The following is a 22,303-nucleotide window of genomic DNA, read 5'->3' as shown; positions in this document are numbered from 1 at the left end:
GATGATCATAAGAGTTGGGGAGTTTATTTATTCTATAAAGACAAGAGCACAGAACCTTCCAATCGGATTTCTATGAACTAAAAGATCTCTCTTCCGGGGTGTGTGGAGGCTGAGGCAAAAGGATAGAGACTAGGCAGCCAGCCTGGGCTGTGGAGTTGAAGGATAGCCCGGGTTATATAGTAAAACTGTCTCAAAACCAAACAAGCCTGTGAGGTTACAGTGACTAGTCATTAACCCTGGACCTAGGCTGCAATCCTACCTCTGCCACTAGCAAATGCCCTGAGGTAGGCTGCTTTTCCATTTAGGAGTCTGTCTTCTCCCCATGGGAATTTCTAAGCTACTGAAGTCTCATCAGATGTCTAATTCAATCCTACTGTCTCCTTAAGTGAGCCTTTGGGAGTACTTCATTAGAATGTCTGTATTTCCTGGACCGTCTATGGAGGGTCAGTAGAGTGCTTGCCCAGCATGTACAAAGCCCTGAGTTTGAATCTTAACACTGCACTCCTGCAAACCTCAGTCTTGGGTTGGGGGCCAGGAGGATGAGAACTTGGTTATCCTTGGCTACATAGTGAATTCAAGGCCAGTCTGGGCTACATGAGTCCCCATCTCAAACAAAACAAAATACCCTACATATGTATGTGCACGTGTGTGTGTGTGTGTGTGTGTGTGTGTGTGTGTGTGTGTGTGTGTGTGTTTAATTTTCTATTTCTTCACCACACATTAATGTTAATCTCTTCCACGATTGTTAGATTGCGGTTTGAATTATTCTGTGTTAGATGGGCCGGGGTAATGCTATCAGCCACAGCAGAGGAGCATTTCAGTGGGGTCAGTGGAGTAGAATGACAATTTATGGTTCCTGCTTTTGTAATTCACTGACATTTTTGACAAGAGGCCTGGCAGATAGCTACAGACTCCAGGTTCCTCCAGGTTGGCATTCTGTTTCCCTTCGGCCATTCAGACCTTAGCTGCTTTCTTGTCTAAGGAAAGAACAGGGCAGACGGACCGTCTGCTTCAGAAGTGACATCCACCACTCGTGATTCTGATTTTTTCCTGAGAAAAGAACCACATGGCTCTAAGCTGAGATGCCCCTGGGGGAAGGGGGTAGGGCTGAGAGACATGGCTCCTAGCTGGGTAAAGGGGATACAAGCCTTTGGCGGATGGCAGAGATCTTATTTGCTCAATTATTTTTCCAGCTGAGGAAGAGGTCATCAGTTCTAAATCAGCCCTCCCTAGGAAACACAAACTTCCTGAGAATCTCAGGTATGCACATATGTAGTTTGTTGTTGTTGTTGGGCTTGTTTGTTTGTTTGTTTTTTCCCCCAAGACAGAGTTTCTCTGTGTGGTCTTGGCTGTCCTAGAACTCACTCTGTAGACCAGGCTGTCTTTGAACTCATAGAGATCCACCTGTCTCTGCCTCCCAAGTACTGGGATTAAAGGCGTGAGCCACTGCTCAGTTTGTGCATATATATCGTTTTTTGTTTCTCTGGTTGGCTTTACATATCTTTAGGAGCTAGAACAGAAGCAATTGTCATCAAATCACCCTTCTGGGTCACTCCCTCTGGGTCAACCCTTTGGGCCTCTTCGGTACAGAGGAAAAATGTCAGGGGCTGCATGGTGCACTTGGGAGGTGAGCGTGACACTGGACTTCATTAGTCTTCAAAGATAATTTCGTATCAAAACCTGTGCCATGCCTGTAATTTCTTGACCTCCTGCTTCTTCCTGTATTGAAACAGTGTCACGCAAACAAAAGAGATGGTCTTGCATTTCTTTGACAACGTTATCCAAAAGATGAAGTCTCGGGATGACATCCTCCCCCTGGAACCATGCCAGTGTGCAGAGCTGCTCCAAATTGTCATCTTGCCTCTGGCCCAGCATTTTGTAGCCTTAGGAGAAAACAACAGAGCCCTGTACTACTTCCTGGAGCTGGCATCTGCTTACCTCACCCTGGGCGACAACTATAACGTAAGCTGTTGTTCTACACATCCTCTTCCAGCCCCCAGGCCCAGGCACACGGCCAGTCCCATCATCATCTTAGTTAGGGTTCCATTGCTTTAAAAGAGACACCATGACCGGGGCAACTCTTTATAAAGGAAGGCATTTAACTGGGGCTTACTTGCAGGTTCAGAGGTTTAGCCCATTGCCACCATGGTGGGACGCATGGTGACACAGAGGCACACATGGTGCTCAAGAAGGAGCTGAGAGTTTTATATCCAGATCCACAGGCACCGGGGCGGTGGTGGCGCACGCTTTTAATCACAGCACTTGGGAGGCAGAGGCAGGCCGATCAGTATGAGTTCGAGGCCAGCCTGGTCTCCAAAGTGAGTCCAGGATAGCCAAGGCTACACAGAGAAACCCTGTCTCGAGAAAACAAAAACAAAAACAAAAAAAAACCAGATCCACAGGCAACAGGAAGAGAGCGCCACTGTGTCTTGCTTGAGCTTCGGAAACTCCAAAGCGTATCCCCAGTGACACACTTCCTCCAACAAAGCTATACCCACTCTACGAAGGCCACACCTCCCAATAGTGCCACTTTCTAATGGCCAAGCATTCAAATCTATGAGCCTATGGGCGCCATTTTCATTCAAACCACCACAGTCATTACACAGCGAGCCTGCCATGGTGGTACATAGCTGTGATGCCAGTGCTTGGGAGGTAGAGGCTGGAAGATCAGGATCTAGTCAAGGCCAGATTCTGCTACATGGCAAGTTCACAGCCACCTGGTATACACAAGACCCTGTCTTGGAAAAAAAAGTAATTAATAATTGATTAATTTAAGTATAACAACCAAGCCAGGCATGGTGGTACACTTGGAAAGCTGAAGCCGGATAATCACAAGCTTGAAGTCAGCTTAAGCCACGTAGCAAGTTCAAGACCAGCCTAGGCTACAAAGCACATCTTTCATTAATTAACTAATGAACTATTGCCGTATTTGAAATTGTCTACCTACATGGGAGAGGGGAAATTATTTAGATTCACTCTTAGTGCAGATGCTTTATTTTTATCATAGTCCTCCTAAGTAACAGCCTAGTGGTTTACGCCTTGCTGTCTGACAGTGTGTTACAGCACGGAATAGCTATAGGTTTCCTAGCTGCTGTGAATTTGACTTCAATCCCATAGCCCTCAGCGGTTCACACCGTCTGGCTAAACCACCACACAGACAGATTTGAGACCACCAGAGCACTAGTTAACACTTCTCTAGGAAAACTGTAAGTTTCTATGGCAACATGCCCTTAGAACTGAGGTCATTTCATGCATCATGCATCTAATGAAACAAAAAGAAGTGATTGTTAGCCGAGCATGGTGGCGCACGCCTTTAAGGGAGGCAGAGGCAGGTGGATTGCTGTGAGTCCGAGGCCAGCCTGGTCTACAAAGCGAGTCCAAGACAACCAAGACTACACAGAGAAACCCTGTCTCGAAAAAAACTCTGTCTCAAAAAACTAAAAAAAAAAAAAAGGACTGATTGCTCCATTTAGCAGACAGAGTAGACATGAAGCTGGGGTGCCCCCCAGCCTTCTGTCTAGCTTGGAGGCCCATTTTAACCCGTGGGAGCCGGTGTAACGATGACGTGGGATCTGCGTGGCTCCTGCCTCCCTAGCTTGAGTAGTATGGGGCAGGCGACCCTCTGTGTTATACCTCACTACCCCTCTGTTTCCTCTGGTGGCTGGCTGCAGGCGTACATCTATCTGGGAGAGGGAGAAAGGCTAATGAAGACGCTGGCAAACGACGATTCTTGGAGTCATATCTTTGAATATGCTGCCTTTTATTATCTCAAAGGTGAGGTAAGAAACCGCTGAAGGTGCTAAGCTGTCATTCTGCGTTGGAGCCCCCAGGCAATCGGCAGGGGAGTAGAAGCCGCCTGTGTATTCTCAATGCCCTCCTCCCATTCATCTCCACAGAGCCCTGTCCAAGAGTCCTGAGCCCAGGCTTCTGGACCCAACCCTTTCTTCCTATAAACTGTCAGCAGCAAGATCTGTCCTTCCCCATCTTTATGGAATGTCTTTGTAACGGTGAACATGAATGATGTTCACTTTATATGATGCACAGCTCAATGCCAAACCCTACTCATCAGCCGCCTTTACGCAGCCACCCAACAAACATTTATTTTTAGTATTATGTCAAAGCACAGGAGGATTTTATTACTGGGCCACAGAACAGCTTCTTAGATACATATTCCCCCCACACCCACCCCCGAATGTACTGTGGGATCACACCGACTAAGTCTAGAATCATTGCTTTTCCTCTCCTTCCCATCTCCGTTAGGTCTGCTTTAATATGGGGCAGATGGTCCTCTCCAAGAAAATGCTGAGAAAGGCACTGAAGCTTCTCAACAGAATGTTTCCTAGTAATTTAATCTCCCTGAGTTTCCAAATGCATGTTGAGAAAAACAGACTCTTCCGCTTCATGAACCAGCCTCCCCAGGAGAGCGCGCTGCCAGGGTAAGGGAAGGAGCTGAGGAGAGTTGAGCGTCTCATGCCGCTCCACACAGCACAGTCTGTCCTCACAGCCCGGGGGCTCCAATAACTCCAAATCCCTGTTTGGTCTGATCCCTTGTCAGGAGGGGTAGAGGCAGATCTAGTAAGCGCCTCCTGGCCTCACCAGTATCTTTTGTCAAAGGAGTTCAGATGAGAAAACGTGGGATTCCTTTGCAACGTGAGCACCGATTATCTTTCTCACTCTTACAGTGATTCTCCTGTGGAAGCAGAGTCAGACAGATATCAGTACTGGTGCCATGTTCCTCGGAACCTCAGCCACAAGCCCCCTTTCCATGCGTTGCTAAGATACCAAGATACTAAGATACAAATTCGAACCTCAAAGAAAACCAGCAGGCTTTGAGGACATCTGCCAAAGGATAAATTTTCTACTTGTCTATGAATTTGATAAGGGTTATATTAGGGATGGGAAGTCATTAGTTAAAAATGTAGCTAAGATTTTGCCTATAAATGAACTATAAAAAATAATACCTGAAGGGCTGGAAAAGATGTAGCGATGGTCTCAATGATCAGGAGCTTACACTGAGATGTTGCAAGGTAAAAATTGTGTTTACAGCCAGGCCAGCCTTACAGTCTCCCTCAGCAGAGAAGGAAGAGGCCTAGACCAGAATCAAGAGGACTCTTTCAGAACAATGAACAAGGCATTAAAAAAGTAGAAGTTTGTGCCTGCAATCCCAGCACTTAGGAGTCTGAGGCAGGTGGATCTCTGTGAGTCCAGGACAGCCAGGGCTATTACACAGAGAAATCCTATCTCAAAAAACAAAAATAAACAAACAAACAAAACAAAAACAAAGTGGAATTTTTTAACTTATTTATTTTATGCATATGAATGCTCTATCTGCATGTACACCTGCATGCCAGAAGAGGGCATCAGGATCCCTGGACAGATGTTTGTGGGCCACCATGTGGTTGCCAGGAATTGAACTCAGAACCCTTGGAAGAGCAAACAGGGCTCTTAAGGGCTGAGCCATCTCTCCAGCCCCAAAAGTGGAATTTTGTAGTTATTTTCATGATCATTATGAACATGTTTATGGCCAGACTATTAACATACCATGAAACATTTTATGGTCAGTCAGTTCTCAGAACAGTGGAAACAATTTACAATGAGTGATTCACAAGGTTACTAAGGAAGAACAAATAAAAAACAACAAAAACAAATGAAAAAGGAAACAAAACAAACAAGTTGTCCTCTAGCTAAGGACAGGATTAAAGTCTAACACCATTTAACTACAAAGAAAAATGGAGTCATTTCTCCCTTAACAATGTCTCCACAGTTAAGGGTACTTACTGAACAATCATAAAGACCAGAGTTTGGTTGCCAGCACACACATAAGAATCCACGTGTTGGGGAGCTTAACAGCAAGCATGAGGTACAGTGACAGGACAGCATGAGGCACGGTGGCAGGAACAGCACCAAAGCCGGCCCCCAGCCACATACTCCCTCTAGGAAAGCCATACCTTCTAAGCCTCCCCCAACAGCGCCACCAACTGGGGACCGAGTATTCAAAAGCCAGAGCCAGTGAGGGACATTTTCATTCAAACCACCATACCATGGCTCCCCAAGATGTTTGTAAGTCCAGTTCTGGGTGATCTGATATACGCATGCATATACACACACGTGCGGGCATCACACATGCCTATAAAACACACAAGCTAAGTAAATAAATAAAATGAATATTTAGAAAGAAATAATAATGGTTTCTGTGGCGCATGCCTTTAACCCTGACACTCAGGGAGGCAGAGGCAGGGGGATCTCTGTGAGTTTGACGCCACCCTGGTCTACAAAGTGAATCCAGAACAGCCAAGGCTACACAGAAAAACCCTGTCTTGAGAAAACAAAAACAAAAACAGGAAATAGTAACAGAGCTGATAGCACATGCCTGTAATTTCAGTACTTGGGAGACAGAGGCAGGAAGATGGCATATGAGTACTTGGAACCTTTGTTGTTTTGTTTTTTGAGACAAGGTTTCCCTGTGTAGCCTTGGCTGTCCCTGCTTCATGTTTATGAAGCACATTTTCTTCCTTATAAAATGGGGACCATGCTACCTGCTTTGTGATGACATAGGTTTGTTTGTTTTGTTGTTTTACTTAATTTTGTAAATATGAATATTTTCCTACATGTATGTTTGTGAACCACATGCCTGTCTGGTGCCCACTAATGTCAGACTATGGTGTCAGATATCCCCTGCAACTATATTTAAGTTGGTTGTGAGCCATCATGTGGATGCTGGGAATTGAACTTGGAGCATCTGCAGCAAGCGCTCTTAACAGCTGAGCCATCTCTCCATGCCTCCCCTCTCCCCCCTCCCCCCCATAACATAGTTTAGGTAAAACACTTGGTCTTGTCAGGTGTCGCTAACGAGATGAAGCTGATTAAAAGGTACACAGGTGTCATATGAAAGCGGGGGATGATTCAACCTCATTTCACACAGAAGGTGAAATTGTGAAGTTCAGACAAGCTAAGCAACTAATTCAATGTAACATACTTAAATGCCTCATAAAAGTGAACATGATCGCCCGTCACAGGTGAGGCCTTCAGTTCAGGGAAGGACTCTGGGAAGAACAGCAGGAGGACAGAGGGAACAATGAGCACTTGTGCCTCGTAGTCACGGGACCGCCTGTGTCCATCTGTCTTCCTTGTGGCAGGAACAGACTGGCACAACTTTACCTGCAAGCCTCCTGCTTCTCCTTACTTTGGAAGATCTATAGCTTGAATTTCTTTTTCCACTACAAGTACTATGGTCATCTGGCAGCCATGATGGAACTGAACACCTCACTGGAAAGTCAAAACAGTTTCCAGGTAGGTTGTTTTTTGTTTGTTTGTTTGTTTGTTTGTTTGTTTTAGTTGTTCTTTACATTGCTGAATCTCATTTAGAAGGAAACAAAAACAAAACAAAACAAAAAACCCTCCTATCCAAAGCCAATGAGAACTGAAAAAAAAAAGTCACACAGCTATAATGGAAATCTCTCTGATAGGGTGGTTTTGCCAGTATTTAAAAAATATTTTGGCCCCAGATGACTCTATTGTCAGAAATCATTCAAGATTCCAACAACTTTTGCTTTTATGGGTTGGAATTGATATAGTAGGTCACAAAGTGAGAAAAACTTAATATTCTTAAAAACAACAGTAATAAGCACACATCCACATAATTAACACTTTCATTAAAAAGAAAAGCTAGAGTTCTCCAACAGCAAAGCAGAATGAGAAGTGTGACATTGTATTACATTTTTATAAAATTTATTATTGTTGTTGTTATTATTGTTATTATTATTATTGTTATTATTATTATTATTATCATCATCATCATCATCATCATTTTGCTTTATAAATTCACTGTGTGTCTTATTTTGTTTGCGGGAGATTCCTGTCTGCTTTTGTTTGTTTGTTTGTTTGTTTGTTTGAGACAGGCCTCTCTCTGTAACCCAGGCTGGTCCCCATTTGCTGTAATTGTCTGACCTTTGGTCCGTAAGCCCTGGTATTACAGGAGTGCGCCCCAGGCCTGCCTACATAACTAGATGTTGACCTCATCCTCACGGAGGACAGCATCACATATGATGCTTCTGGAAATATCAGGCATACCTAGAAGAATGAGAGCTGACAAAGCTGAATATAAAAGGATAGTTCTCTTTCAAAAGATGGATTCATGCCACAGACCATTTAAGATAACAGAAGGACCAGAAGAGAACCCGGAGAATGGCTTCCAGACCCCATGCATCCTTGGTGTGCCCACCAGCAAGCCACCCTGGCAGGCCACACCATCTCTGAGCTTTCTTTTTTTTTAAATATATTTTATTAATTTATTTATATTATATCTCAATTGTTATCCCATCCCTTGTATCCTCCCATTTCTCCCTCCCTCCCCCTTTCCTCCTACTTCCCTCCCCTATGTCTGTGACTGAGGGGGACCTCCTCCCCATGTATATGCTCATAGGGTATCAAGTCTCTTCTTAGTAGCCTGCTATCTTTCCTCTGAGTGCCACCAGGCCTCCCCATCCATGGGACGTGGTCAAATATGGGGCACCAGAGTTCATGTGAAAGTCAGACCCAACTCTCCACTCAACTGTGGAGAATGTCTTGTCCATTGGGTAGATCTGGGTAGAGGTTCGAAGTTTACTGCACATATTGCCCTTGGCTAGTGCCGTAGTATGAGCAGGACCCTTGAGCCCAGATCCACCCATTATAATGTTCTACTTGTAGGTTTCTAGGACCCTTTGGATCCTTCTATTTCCCCATTCTCCCTTGCTTCTCTCACCCAGCACACAACAAGAACATTTGCTCAACCATGTTCATAGCTTTATTCATAATAGCCAGAACATGGAAACAGCCTAAGTGTCCCTCAGTAGAAGAAAAGATAAGGAAACTGTGGTATATTTACACTATGGAATACTACTTAGCTATTAAAAACAAGGAATTCCCGAAATTTGTGGACAAATGGATTGAGCTAGAAATGATCATAATGAGTGAGTTCACCCAGAAGCAGAAAGAGTCAAATGGTATATACTCACTTATATCTGGACACTAGCCCAAAGGGGCATGTCCCATGAAAGTCTTCACTTACCAGGAAAGTGGGACAGAGGGGAAGACTTCTCTCTGCGCTCTCTATTGCCCCATAAGATGAAGAGGCTGGACTCTGTTCTCCTGATCCACATACAGGGAAGTCAGGGACCATTGCATCTGTCGATTTTTCACTTGGCCACTACTATGCATGCCCATCCTTTGTGGTAGCATTTTCATTTTCACACCAGGAAAAAGAAATTGCTAAGAAACTTTGAGATTTAACAAGGACCTAGGGACTTGCCTTTGACAGAATTTGTAGAAAAGTTTTAGAATCTTCCCTGTATAATCACCTCACCATAAAACACTCGGACTATTAGAGAACCTATTATTAGTCCATTCTGCCTGTGTTTTTCAAAGCCATTTATATATATTGTGCATGTATGTATGAGTGTGTGTGTGTGTGTGAGAGAGAGAGAGAGAGAGAGAGACAGAGAGAGAGAGAGAGGAGAGAGAGAAGACTTCTTCAGAAGGAATTGTTTTCTCCTTGCTCTTCTCTAAACATTCATATTCTGAGGCACCTTTCTGATTTTGAAGATTTGTTTAAGGGGTTAACCACTTCTCTTAAGTCTCCAATTACATTTTTAATTAGTCCTTACTTTAGCAAACAAACTAACCAGACCAGCCTTCCTTGTTTCTACATTACAAAAGCAGTGCATAAAGAAAGGATAATTGGGGGGGTGGGGGCTGAAGAGATGGCTCAGTGGTTAAGAGAACCGTCTGTTCTTCCAAAGGACCCAGGTTCAATTCCCAGCACCCACATGGCAGCTCACAGCTGTCTGTAATTCCAGTTCCAAGGGATCTAATGGCCTCAACCGATAAAAATAAAGCAAAAATAAATTCAAAAGAACTAAAAAGAAAGGGTAATTCTCTCGAGAAGTCTCCCTTCCACCTTTACCTACTGTGTAGACCTGACTGCTCCCACTCAGTCTTGTGCTAAGTGGCCATTTATCTACATTTATCTACATTTGCAAGCTATTGTTTTTATCTTTCATCCAAATCAAAATGTTTGTAGTTTGTTTGAAGACTGTACCCAAGAGAGGCAGTGGAGCTTATCCTGGAAGACCCAGTAAGTTTGATTTCTGCACCTAAGTCCATGGCACTGGCCCAAGACCAGCTGCAGCCCAAGTTCAATAAAAAAGGTTTCCTGGTAGTCCCTGAGTCCTTCACTTTAATCTTCCTCCGTCTCCCTCCTTCTCTCTATGTTGCTGCCCTTGTAGATCATCAAGGCTTTTCTGGATTATTCTCTGTACCACTACATGGCTGGATACAATGGCATATGGTTCAGATATGAAATCCTGGTCATGGAGCAGCTCTTGAACCTCCCAATGAAAGGCGAGGCCATTGAAATCATGGCCTACGTGGCTGACACACTGGGCCACATCAAGTTCATAGCGGGTCATCTGGAATTGGCCATTGAGTTAGGTAAGGACTGGCTAGGCAAGAAAGGGCCTAAAGCGACGTGTAATATCCCCAAACACATGATGATTGCTTTCTTCCCAGGCTCCCGAGCCCACAGGATGTGGTCACTTCTCCGGAACCCCAACAAATACCATATGGTTCTCTGCAGACTAAGTAAATCTCTCTTCTTGAGAAGCAGGTATTTGTCCTAAAGCGTTTTCCAAAGGTAGCGTTCTACTTTCCTTTCTGCTGCTGTGATAGAACCTTCTTCCCCAAAGGCACGTGGTGGTGGTGGGGTGCTGGGGCGGGCGGGCTGGCAGTGTTTATTCCAGCTTACACTTCCAGGTCACAGTCCATTATAGAGGAAATTCAGGATAGAAACTGAGGCAGGACCCGGAAGAGCAACCATGGCTTCTTGCTCTCTTGCTGTTTCCCTGTCCAGTCCATGATTAGCTAGCTTTTCGAACCAGAGACGGTAGTGCCCTGCACCCCACAAGGCTGGGCCCTCCGGCATCAATAAATAAGCAAGACAGTCACTTGTACGCACGCCCAAGGCAGGATGGCATAGGCAGTTTCCTTCCAGATGGGTTTAAAGCTAACTAACACAAGAAGTTGTTTGGGGGTTCTAGCTAATTTCACCTTGGCCATAGCATAAGACAGGAAGTGCAGATCATGACAGGATAACATAACTGATAACTGTCATTTTACCTATCAATATCACACACACACATACACACACACTGTTAATTCTTTTAATGGAGTTTTTTGTACTCATCATCTCTAATCTGGTGGCTCTGGCCAGGAAGTCAATCAGTCAATCACAGCCATTATGAGACTCAGACCTCCATCCCTGCCAGGCACAGGGAATTTTGTTTTTGTTTTTAAAGCATTATGAATACCCAATGAACAGCGATGAAGACTTGGAGATCCTGGCCAAATTGGTGGGACGCTAGTCGCTCTGATCTGGAGGAGCCCTAAAAGAACACTTGGAAGTGGGGACTTTGGTTATAGCTCTGGGCAAGAGAAGGTTTGAAGTCTGTTTTAGAGTTGTGTTTGATTCTGCATTAACACTCATGACCAAGGCTGGACGGAGCCCCGTCCTTCACCCGTCCGCACTGCTTTTCAGTCCTGCCACTTCTTCTGTTCCACAGGTACAAGCATTTGATCCAGGTGCTAGGATGGCTGTGGGACCTTTCTGTGACAGAAGAGCACATCTTCAGCAAGGCCTTTTTCTATTTTGTCTGCTTGGACATCATGCTTTACTCTGGTTAGCATGGTATTTACTCTGGCTTGGGGAATTAAAAGAAGTTGGAGTGAGGAAGCAGCTCTCAGGGCTTGGGCTTTGGGCTTTGAGGCCACCTAGCTACTGTTAAGGGATGGAGAGAGATGCAGTTGGTGGTCCTGGATAAGAAGATGTAGTCAGCCGGGTGGTGGTGGCCCACGCCTTTAATCCCAGCACTTGGGAGGCAGAGGCAGATGGATCTCCATGAGTTCAAGGCCAGCCTGGACTACAGAGTGAGTTCCAGGATAGCCAGAGCTATTACACAGAGAAACTATGTCTCAAAAGAAAAAAGAAGAAAGGAAAGAAAGAAAGAAAGAAAGAAAGAAAGATGTAGTTGGCATTTAGGGATGGAGAGAGATGCAGTTGGCAGTCAGGGATGGAGAAAGCCTAGTGATGTGATTCAAGGAGCCGTTTAGCAATTTCCAAAATTGTAAGGGAACGGTGAATGTCGAGCATAGTGGTGCTCACCTTTACTCCCAGCACTTGGGAGGTAAAGGCAAGCCGATCTCTGTGAGTTCAAGGCCATCCTGCTCTATATAGTGAATTCCAAGACAGCCAGGGCTACATAGTGAGACCTTGTCTCAGGGCTGTGGAATTTGGGGAGGTGGGAAACAGTGACAAAGAATAATTAAATCTGGAGGAAGCTGTCAGATGAATTTCTGAAGGAGCAGTAATCATTAGCATTGTTTTACAGCATGCCTGTTATTAGGAGTATTTAATTTTTACAAGATATGCTTAGAGACTTCATGTTGAAAAGCATGTCCAACACATAGCCTGCAAGCTACACAGCTATGAATGTAGTCTGTCCTTGTTTGGTCTTTGTCACTATGCTAAGACACAGTGACGTATAGCAACTTGGGGAGGAGTGGATGCATTTCACCTTGCAGGTTACAACCCATTATTAAGGGAAGTAAGGGCAGAAATTCAAGGCAGGAACTGGAGACACTAACTGATGTACAGGCTATGGATGAGCACTGCTCACTGGCGTGCTTCCCATAGCTTGCTCAGCCTGCTTTCTTATACAACCCAGGACCACCTACAGGGGCGGGGTGGCACTGCCCACAGTGGGCTGGGCCTGTCCACCCTGCCCACAACATTTCTATAGGCCAACCTATAGAAGCATACTCTCAATTGAGGTCCCTTCTTCCTAGATGACTCTAGTTTATACCACGTTGACAAAAACAAAAAACAAACACGTGAAAGAAAAAAAAAACCTAACCAGCACATGGTCTAACACAAAGCTGTAAACTTACTTAGAACTTTCTGAGACCTTTTCTTGTAACTTGGTCACATGATTCTCAAGCACGAATATTAACAACGACAGTGTGTGTTGCTATGTGAAAGCTTTTACATGCCCACAAGAGCTGGCCCATTGATAATGACAGTTACAGGCATTAATAGCGGTTGGTGATGTCAGCACAACATAGTGCTCACCTCAAAACGGGTAAGAAAAAGTCTATTCTCCAGCCAAATATGAACGATGATGGTCCAGGAACACAGTTACGTGTTCCAACATGCAACCAGTTCCTTGCACTCTTCTCTAACAATGTCACAAAGAAAGTCATAAGTCAAGGTGCTTTTCAAATATATAGGTGAGAACATGAGAGAGAATCATTACAGCAAAGTGGGCAAATCTCAGTTATAGGCCTCAGGGGTCACCTGCTGACCCTTTCAGCTTTTAGGTCAGGTCGGTAGAAGCTACTGGTCTGCTAAGGTAAAAACATTCCAAAAAGTTTTTATATGTCAGTGACAGATTGTTGGGTCTAACACAGAAGTGGACAATGAATGACTGTTTAGGAGGCTAGAGATAGTCCAAGGTAAATTGCATATCAAACTCCGGACTGGCAACATCCCAACTTCTCCACATCACTCGAGACAGCAGCTTATCTCCAGGTGTCCTCAGGTACAGCGACATGGGGAAAAAAAGTTCTTTCCTGACAACCTTTAAATCGTATTGAGTAGGTGGCCCTCACCTTAAACCGGAAGGACCGAGCAGGAGTTTGTTCTCCACACCAAGGGAAGACACACACGGTGCTACCAATAAGAGAACAACAGGCGGAAAAACACCCGGAGGATTCCTGGACTACCAGGACTTCTGGTAGTTCCACATGCTTGGTCTCCTCTACAGAACTGGGCTGTGAATCCGTAGGGAAGACAGTGTAGCTAGGATCCAGCAAACACAGGCCAGTGCAGAATGTGAGTGCTGCAACCCGCAGGACCCTCTGAATACATAAAGGGACCAGAGACTGTGCCCTCTGCAGTGGGAAATTCTGTTGGGAGCTAAAGGTCAGAAAGACCCCACCCCCCAACCCCCCCATCCCCATGCCGTGCTACCACAAAATCTCTCTGTTCCTTCTCTAGGCTTCATTTACAGAACATTCGAAGAATGTTTGGCATTCGTACAGCACAACGAAGAAAACAGAATCCTCAAGTTCCGAAGCGGACTCCTTCTGGGCCTCTACTCCTGCATAGCCGTCTGGTAACAATGGGCCACATACCGTTTAGCTTTTAAAGGAAAAAAGTAAAATCCCGAAGAAGAGCTCAATGGAATCCTTTAAAAGAAAGAACACACATCCGTAGTTTACATCTGAGACAGTTTAAAGTTGCCAGAGGGTTATTTCTAGAGAAAGCCTCTGGAAACCTTCAGCCAGGGACAGAAAAGAGGTTCTGTCTCATTTGCCTCAATGTCAGCACAGTACAGAGCCTACAGCACAGACAGCTCTGGGGGGCAGGAGTTTTGTGTCTGTGCATTCAGCAAACCTTAGAGGGAAGCTGCAGGGCATGGCGGGAAGCTGCAATGCAGTTGTCTTGAACCTGTGGAGACTGCTTCCTAGCCCTTCTTTAACAGATAAAGGAAACAGCTGTTTGCACTGGGTGACATTGCGATTGGTTTTATTAGTAACCCAGTGGTGATGCAGGAAGAGACATGTGTGTTGCCTGCAAATGCTACAGCATTTTACATGAGAGCTTTGGGTGGCTGTGAATTTGAGTATCTGTGGGAGGGGGGCATCCTGGGCTAGTGGGGGACAACCGTACCTAACTCTGAAGAAATAGCACCACTTGCCCGCGTACACCTGCGTAGCTCCAAACAGATGGGAAAACATTACTTTGGGGCAGTGACATTAGAGGGTGTGGGCTCCATAACACGCGCAGAGATAACACTAAAGCTCTAGCATTAGACCCACCTATCCTTCAGTGGCAAGTTCTAGAAATCATGGGTCTCCCCACCAAAGCAGGCCTCTTCCTGTCCCATGGGAGAGAAGCTGACTACCACGCTCCCTGTCAACTTCACTGGTCCTTATGATGAAGTGACACAGGTACCAACCAAGTGACTCCTTATCGGAGGAGGGAGAGGAGCAGAGAACTAGCCCCGACCTTTGTCTCACTGGAGTCTCTCACACAGAGCACTCACGCAAGAGGAGAAACGGTTTTTAGCTTAGCAAGCCTGTAGCGGGAGCCATACCTCCAATGGTAATGCTGAGATGAACAGTACAGCTTCAAGGTAAACCAGAAAACAGTCAAACTCCATGTTGTCCCCTAGAGTGGTAACCCCCCCCACACACACACACTCTGTCTCCCATCTCACGTTATACACAGCTACACTAATGTGTCTAATGTGATTCATCAAAAGTTGGGTAGTGAGATTGAAGGCCACAAATTAGAGCAACTCCAGACTGAAGTGAAATGCCTTTTGATTTAAAAAAAAAAAAAAATTAAGCCAGATGCAGTGGCACACGCCTGTAATTCCAGAAATTGAGAGGTGGAGGCAGGAGGATCAGAAGTTTAGAAGGAGTTCAGGACACCCCAGGCTACAACAAGACCCTGCTTTAAACAGAAATAAAAATTACACGCAAGAACTTAACATCCAGAAAATCATCTTTGTTAGGTAAGCCTCAATATCAAATTAGCGTGCCCATGAAAGCTAATTTTAAAAGACTCTGAAGTCTGGCAATTGCTGTTATCCCTCATTGCTCTCTGCCCTAATTGGGAATGTTCTCGAAACAGCTGTGTCCTGGGCCGATGCTTCCCACACTTAGTGGCCGTAGGAATCACCTAGAAAAGCTTGTTAGCTCAAATCCTGGCCCTCACGCCCAGAGCCTGATTGGTTAGATTGGCTTAGACCTGGGAATCTGCATTAAAAAAAAAAAAAAAAGCCAGGTGACACTGCCTGTCTGCAGGCCACTCAGCACTGCGGCCTCACCTCTCTTTCTCTTTGCCACTGGGATGGCTTCTTCAAGCCTGAAGTGTGTGGTCTGTCTCACGTCCTCGGCTCCCAGGAGCATAACAGACGGTGTCCAACACGCCATGTGTGCTCCTCCTGAGCCATGCCATCCTGTCCTCTACTGGACCCGTGTCACCCAACACCCTGCTCTTTCAGACAGGAGGCAGGTGGAGGTCCAAGGGACGGAAAGTTGCCATATCCAGAGAGGCCTGCTGACTTTTAATTTCTCCTCTGGTGGTGCAGGTACGCCAGACTTCAGGACTGGGACAACTTTTACAAATTCTCCAAAAGAGCTAAAACTCTAGTGACACAAAGGACCCCGACAGTTCTTTACTACGAGGGGATCTCTCGGTACATGGAAGGGCAAGTTCTCCACCTCCAAAAGCAAATCGAAGAGCAGGCGGAGAACGCGCAGGACAGCGGGGTTGAGCTGCTCAAGGTGAAGACCGGCCCGGTTTCCCAGCACACATCCCTCCTCTGCTGGCTCCCTTCCCGTCCACCCTCCGGGCTCACTGTCTTCTCATTATTGAATGTGTTCATATGTATGCTGAGGTTTATTTTGTTTTGTTTTGTTTTTGTAAGACAACCCTCCTAAAAAGTTAGGGGGGAAAAAAAGACTGGCGAGATGATGGCTCAGAAGGTAAAGGCGCTTGCTGCCAAGCCTGACGGCCAGAGTTGGACCCACGAGAACTGCATGCTGGAAGTAGAGAATCAACACCTGAGACATTCTTTGGCCTCCACACATATGTTGTAGAACATCACATCTGAGTACACACACTCTCACACACATACTCACACACATGTAGACACATCTACACACACTCTCAGACACACACACATGCACACAATAAATGTGAAATTTTTAAAATAAGGAAACACAAATTGTAACTATTTTTTAAACTACACTATTTAAAGATTGTGGTTTTTTAATACACTGTGTGATTCCACTGTTTGTTTCTCCTGCATGTGTCCATGCTTTTCCATTTATTGAAATTTGCTGTCAAATGACTTTCTACCATTACAGTGTTTCCCGCATTACATGTGGCTCCTTCACTGTCCTTAGGGTCACCCTCCTCCATGTGCAAGATTTGCAGAGAGCCCCATTTGTGTGGACTGAGGCTAAATCCTGTTGTCCTCTCAGCCTGTACTCCTTCTATTTAAATGTCTTTTACATTTATTAATTGTGTGTGTGTGAAAGAGAGAGAGAGAGAGAGAGAGAGAGAGAGAAAGGGGAGAGAGAGAGAGAGAGGAGAGAGAAAGAGAGGAGAGAAAGGAGAGAGAGAGGGGGAGGGAGGGAGGAGAGAGAGAGGAGAGAGAGCTTGTTCAGGCTATGAGGCACTTGTGGAGATCACAGGACAGCTTGCAGAGGTCAGCTCTTTCCTTTCCCAGTGTGGCTACCAGGTTGGAACTCAGATCGCTGTCTTGGTGATAAGGGCCTTTTACCAGCTGAGCCATCTCACAGACTGTATTTAAGTCCTTTTATCTGAGCTTGGCTTAAGGACATATTCATAACAACATTCCCCATTTTGAGATCTTTGATACCCAATTTCTTGAAGTGGTTTACTTCAGGATCCATTTTAGGGCAGACAACTTCTCAGTTGCCAATCCCTCCCCCACCCCCACACACCTCTTCATGTGACTGAGTTCAGATCACATTGATTCCTCAGCTATCACACCCGGCACAGATCTGTAGGGTATGCCAATGTCTAAGGTGAAAAGTCGTTAGTGAGCCTTCAATATTTTATGAACTGTCTTGCAGTTCCTTATCAGAAGCCTAGGAAACATTCCCACGGGTCACGTAAAACCATAGGTATAGTATGAGGTCTTTCCAGTGATGTGAGCAAGCTATGGGGCTAGGTCCATGCCAAGCTATTTTTGTTTGCTTGCTTGCTTGCTTGCTTGCTTGCGGTAAGGGCTCTTTCAGTAGTCCTGGCTGTCCTGGAACTTGCCTGTAGACCAGACTGACCTGGAACTCACAGAGATCCTCTTGACTTCCCTTCCCAAGTGCTGCACCACTACACCTGACGCTTGCTGTTGTGCTTTTCTAAGATTGGCTCCTCCGGGAACTAAACTCACATTGACAAGCACGTCACCATCAGAGCCATCTGCGTCTCCAGCCCCTGGTTATATTTGCTGTTTGTTTCCCCCTAGGCCTTAGAGAACCTTATGGCTCAAAATACCACTGGCCCTGTGTTCTACCCAAGGCTCTACCATCTGATGGCTTATGTCTGCATATTGATGGGAGATGGGCACAGCTGTGACTTCTTCCTGAACAGAGCCTTGGAGCTTTCTGACACACAGGGTAACCTGCTAGAGAAGTGCTGGCTGAACATGAGCAAGGTATGTGCCTGTAAAAGTAACTTGTACTCTCTCCTGGCGCAGCTGCTGTCTGGGAGGCTCACTGCCTCCTCCTGCTAACCTAGGCCTAGTCTTGGAAGCTTCCGGCCTCCGTACAATCTAACCTAGGCCTAGAATGTTTCCGTTCAGCCTCTGAGACTTACTGCTAATAAGTTCACTCTTCTTTCTGAGCTCTGGGCTGGCTGGTTCAACTCAGCTGTTCTGGCTCAAACTCCTCTCCCAGCTGACTTATTTAATCTGGCTTCTCTCTTGGCCTCAAACTAATTTAGCAATCTGCTCTAAGCTCCTGGCTTCTCCTCATTTTCTGGCTCATTCCATCTTCACCCAAGTTCCCTCTCTGCAACCCATCTCTCTATTGCTGTCCTGGTAAAAGTGTAAAACTGCCTCTTAAGTAGCTTTCCTTTCCTCTCTCTTGTAAGAGTTAGTTGTTTCTGTCAAATCTTCTCTGATTTGTCACCTTTTCTGCCACTCAATTAGACATCACTTTCTTTCCTTCTTTCTTTTCGTTTTCTTTATTTATTTATTTATTTTTATTTTTATTTTTTAGGTTTTTTGAGACAGGGTTTCTCTGTGTATCCTTGGCTGTCCTGGAGTCCCTTTATAGACCAGGCTGGCCTTGAACTCACAGAGATCCACCTGCCTCTGCCTGCCGAGTGCTGGGATTAAAGGCGTGCATCACTACACCCTGCTCTAGACATCACTTTTAAATATGGGTACTTCCTTCTACAAATTAACCTTACCTTCATTTGGGATTAAAGGCATGTACCACCACTCCAGGACCTAAGCTTTTCTTTACCTAATACTTGCTCTATACCAAGCTGGCCTTGAACTCAGATCTGTTTGCCTCTGTCTCCTGGACTAAACATGTGCTTGTATTCCAGCCAGATCACCCAGACCTAGAAGATCTTTGGGTGTGATCTCTTACCAGAACAGCCATGTTCTGAATTAACATTTCTCTACACATACCCTCGGCCAGCACACAGCATGTGTGTGTGTGTGTGTGGTGGTGGAGATGCTCCCCATCCTAGGAAGCAACAGAAACCACTTCCCAGGGGAGTTTTAGGTCGTTATCTTAGTCCACTTGAACTGCCACCACAAAATACCGCAGCCTGTATCACTTAGAGCCATTTACTGCTCACCGTTTTTCAGGCTGGTGAGTCGAAGACCATGGTGCTAGAATTCAATACTTTCCCAACGTTAGTGTATGTGTTGCTGAAGCAAGCACAGAATTCAGTATCTGATGAGGATGATTTCCTCATTGACAGTGCCTCTGGCTGTGCCTCCATGAGTGGCAGAAGGAGTAGAGGAGCCAGAGGCACAGCCTGACTCTGCCACCTGTTGCCCGAGGAATTCCCTTCAGAGTCCTCCATTCAAATGGAGCTGGTAGTCTTACATTGCTGATGAGAAGGCTTTGAGGCTCAGCAGGGCATGGTGGCGCACGCCTTTAATCTCAACACCCAGGAGGCAAAGGAAGGTAGATCTCTGAGTTCAAGGCCAGCCTGGTATATAGAGAGAGTTCCAGGATAGGCAGGGCTCTGCAGAGAAACCCGTTCTCAGAGAGAGAGAGAGAGAGAGAGAGAGAGAGAGAGAGAGAGAGAGATCTGGGCGCAGTGGCGCACACCTGTAATCCCAGCATGAGGAGAGGCAGAGGCAGGTGGATCTCTGTGAGTTCAAAGCTAGTCTGTTCTACAAAGCAAGGCCAGGACAGCCAAGGCTGCATAAAGAAACCCTGAAGAGGGGTGGATTTGGGTGGGCAACTTAAGCATAGATGTCAGCACAAGTGTTAATAGTGCTCAGGAAAATGACAACACACAAAGAGCTTTGTATGAGCTTCTCATGTTGTGTGACTCTGGTGTCTTCTGGAGTTGCACTGTCCAAAGATGGCTCTCGGAGGTGTGCTGGATTGTACAGCGCCATCTGTCATGAGAGCTATACAAGGAAGTTAAGTCTTTCTTTCCTTTTTCACTGTAAATGAAGTATGTAGTCTTTTTCCAAGGTTCCCAGAAGTCTGTAGCTTCACAGCTAGGGGAAGAGCAAAGCCATACATGTGAACTGTTACTATCTTAGTATTCATTTTTAAGATACCTCTATGGGAAAGGAGCCTTGACTCTATGTAGGGACCTTACAGATCATTTTGTTACCTGAGCAGACATTCTTAACCTCCACCAGACTCTAGAGAGGCCGGCCCCTTCCTTCCTGGTGTTCTCTTAATCTCTCGTGCTCCTATCTGTAAGGATATAAATCCGCAAACCCTCAGAACTTGATCACCCAAAGCCTTAACTTTTAATACCATCACCTTAGGGGCTGAGCTCCAACATGTGGCCTGTAGGGAAATGTACACATGCCCCAACCACAGTAGTCATCACAGGCTGTACCAAGCAGTGTCTGCATCCAGAGCTCAGGCCTACAAGTTTCTCCTTACCCTTCAGTTCTTTCTAGAGAGCCCCCTGGGCACACTCCCTTAGCACAGTCTCTCCGTCTCGGTAGTGCCTTCCACTTTCCATCTGTGTTCCGTTTGCTCCCACGCTGTGCTCTTTCACATGTGAATGCTTCAAAGGTAAAATCCAGGCCCAGCACCTGGCACCTAGCATCCAGCACCCAGCACAGGACTGGATGTGCAACTATGTGTGCTTATTTGAAGATGTCTCTGAGTTCTTATTTGGACAACAGAAATCATTTTTGTCAGCCAGACTTTGTCTTTAGTCCCAGCACTTGGGAGGCAGAGGCAGGTGGATCTCTGAGTTCAAGGCCAGCCTGTTCTATGGAGTAAGTTCCAGGACAGCCAGGGCTACAGAGAAACCATGGCAGTGAGGAAAAAAAAATCTTTGTTTTTTGTTTTTTTTTTTTAATTTTGCCTATAATCCCAATACTTGGGAGGTGGAGCCAGGAGGATTGGATTTCAAGGCCATTCCCCAACTATTCAAAGCCAACCTTTGTTGCATGGAACTATCTCATAAAATGAAAGAAAGAAAGAAAGAAAGAAAGAAAGAAAGAAAGAAAGAAAGAAAGAGAAAGGAAGGAAGGGGGAGAGAGAGAGAGAGGAAAAAGAGAGAGGCCAGGTGCAGTGGCGCACGCCTGTAATCCCAGCACTCAGGAGGCGGAGGCAGGCGGATTGATGTGAGTTCGAGGCCAGCCTGGTCTACAAAGTGAATCCAGGACAGCCAAGGCTACACAGAGAGACCCTGGAAAGGGGGAGAGAGGGGGGGGGGAGAAGAAGGAGGAGGAGAGAGAAAGGAGGCACAAAGTAAAAAGAATAAAGAAGGAAAAAAGATCGGTGTTGTCTGTAGAGTCCCTTTTTTTTAAAGCCTGAAGGAGCCAGAGCCATGGCTGGTGGTGGTATGAGCCTCTAATTCTAGCTCCCTGGACACAGAGGCAGGAGAATCAGCCCAAGTTCAAGGTCAGCCCAGCCAGGGCTTCATAGTTAGACTCTATCTCAAAACAAAACAAGCTCAAGGACAAGTTAGGGTTTCTGGAATTGGGGCCGTCTTCACAGGAGAGTCCTGACCATGTCTTTGCTCTCTCTCTCTCCCTCCTCTCAGGAGTGGTGGTACTCAGCCTCTGAGTTAACAGAAGATCAATGGGTTCAAACAGTCTTGAGTCTTCCATCATGGGATAAAATTGTATCCGGCAGCGTAACCCTTCAGGATGTTCAAAAGAACAAATTCCTCATGAGAGTTAATATCCTGGACAATCCTTTCTAAGAATTCATGAATGAGAACAAAGATTGCAGTAAGAACCGGTTTCGGGTTTGTTTGTTTGTTTGCCATGGTCCATTATTGTCCTCTGTCCATAGCCAGCATTTCCAGGTTCCCACAGACCCTTCTGGACCAAACCCAGGAACAGACGCCTAGATTCCTTTCCGGCTGGCTTGCTTTAACTTTACACAGCTGTCTGTACCTTCACAGGCTGCTTGCTTGACCTGTGGGGCTCAGCCCATGCAAAATCCATTCATGTCGATATCAGGGGCTGGAGGGGTTCTGGGGTCCCTGAACACG

At 45.7% G+C, this 22,303-nt stretch overlaps 1 protein-coding gene across 2 annotated transcripts in view; it reads left to right on the top strand.

The window, feature by feature from the left end:
* ADCY10 (adenylate cyclase 10) overlaps positions 1-22,058 on the top strand; it is an 84,726-nt gene extending 62,668 nt beyond the window's left edge. For both annotated transcript variants that reach the window (XM_084790018.1, XM_084790017.1), the window contains 12 exons: positions 1,194-1,260; positions 1,734-1,962; positions 3,672-3,779; positions 4,261-4,436; positions 7,137-7,290; positions 10,266-10,470; positions 10,549-10,645; positions 11,598-11,713; positions 14,090-14,207; positions 16,194-16,389; positions 18,102-18,290; positions 21,848-22,058. In XM_084790018.1, coding sequence (XP_084646144.1) covers positions 1,194-1,260; positions 1,734-1,962; positions 3,672-3,779; positions 4,261-4,436; positions 7,137-7,290; positions 10,266-10,470; positions 10,549-10,645; positions 11,598-11,713; positions 14,090-14,207; positions 16,194-16,389; positions 18,102-18,290; positions 21,848-22,009 — 1,817 coding nt within the window. In that variant the 3' untranslated portion in view covers positions 22,010-22,058. The remainder of the gene's footprint in view (positions 1-1,193; positions 1,261-1,733; positions 1,963-3,671; positions 3,780-4,260; positions 4,437-7,136; positions 7,291-10,265; positions 10,471-10,548; positions 10,646-11,597; positions 11,714-14,089; positions 14,208-16,193; positions 16,390-18,101; positions 18,291-21,847) is intronic.
* Positions 22,059-22,303: the final 245 nt, after the last annotated feature.

Source organism: Acomys minous (assembly GCF_964271855.1).
Source record: "Acomys minous genome assembly, chromosome: 1".
Lineage (NCBI taxonomy): Eukaryota > Metazoa > Chordata > Mammalia > Rodentia > Muridae > Acomys > Acomys minous.
This window is presented reverse-complemented; position numbering and strand designations above follow the sequence as displayed.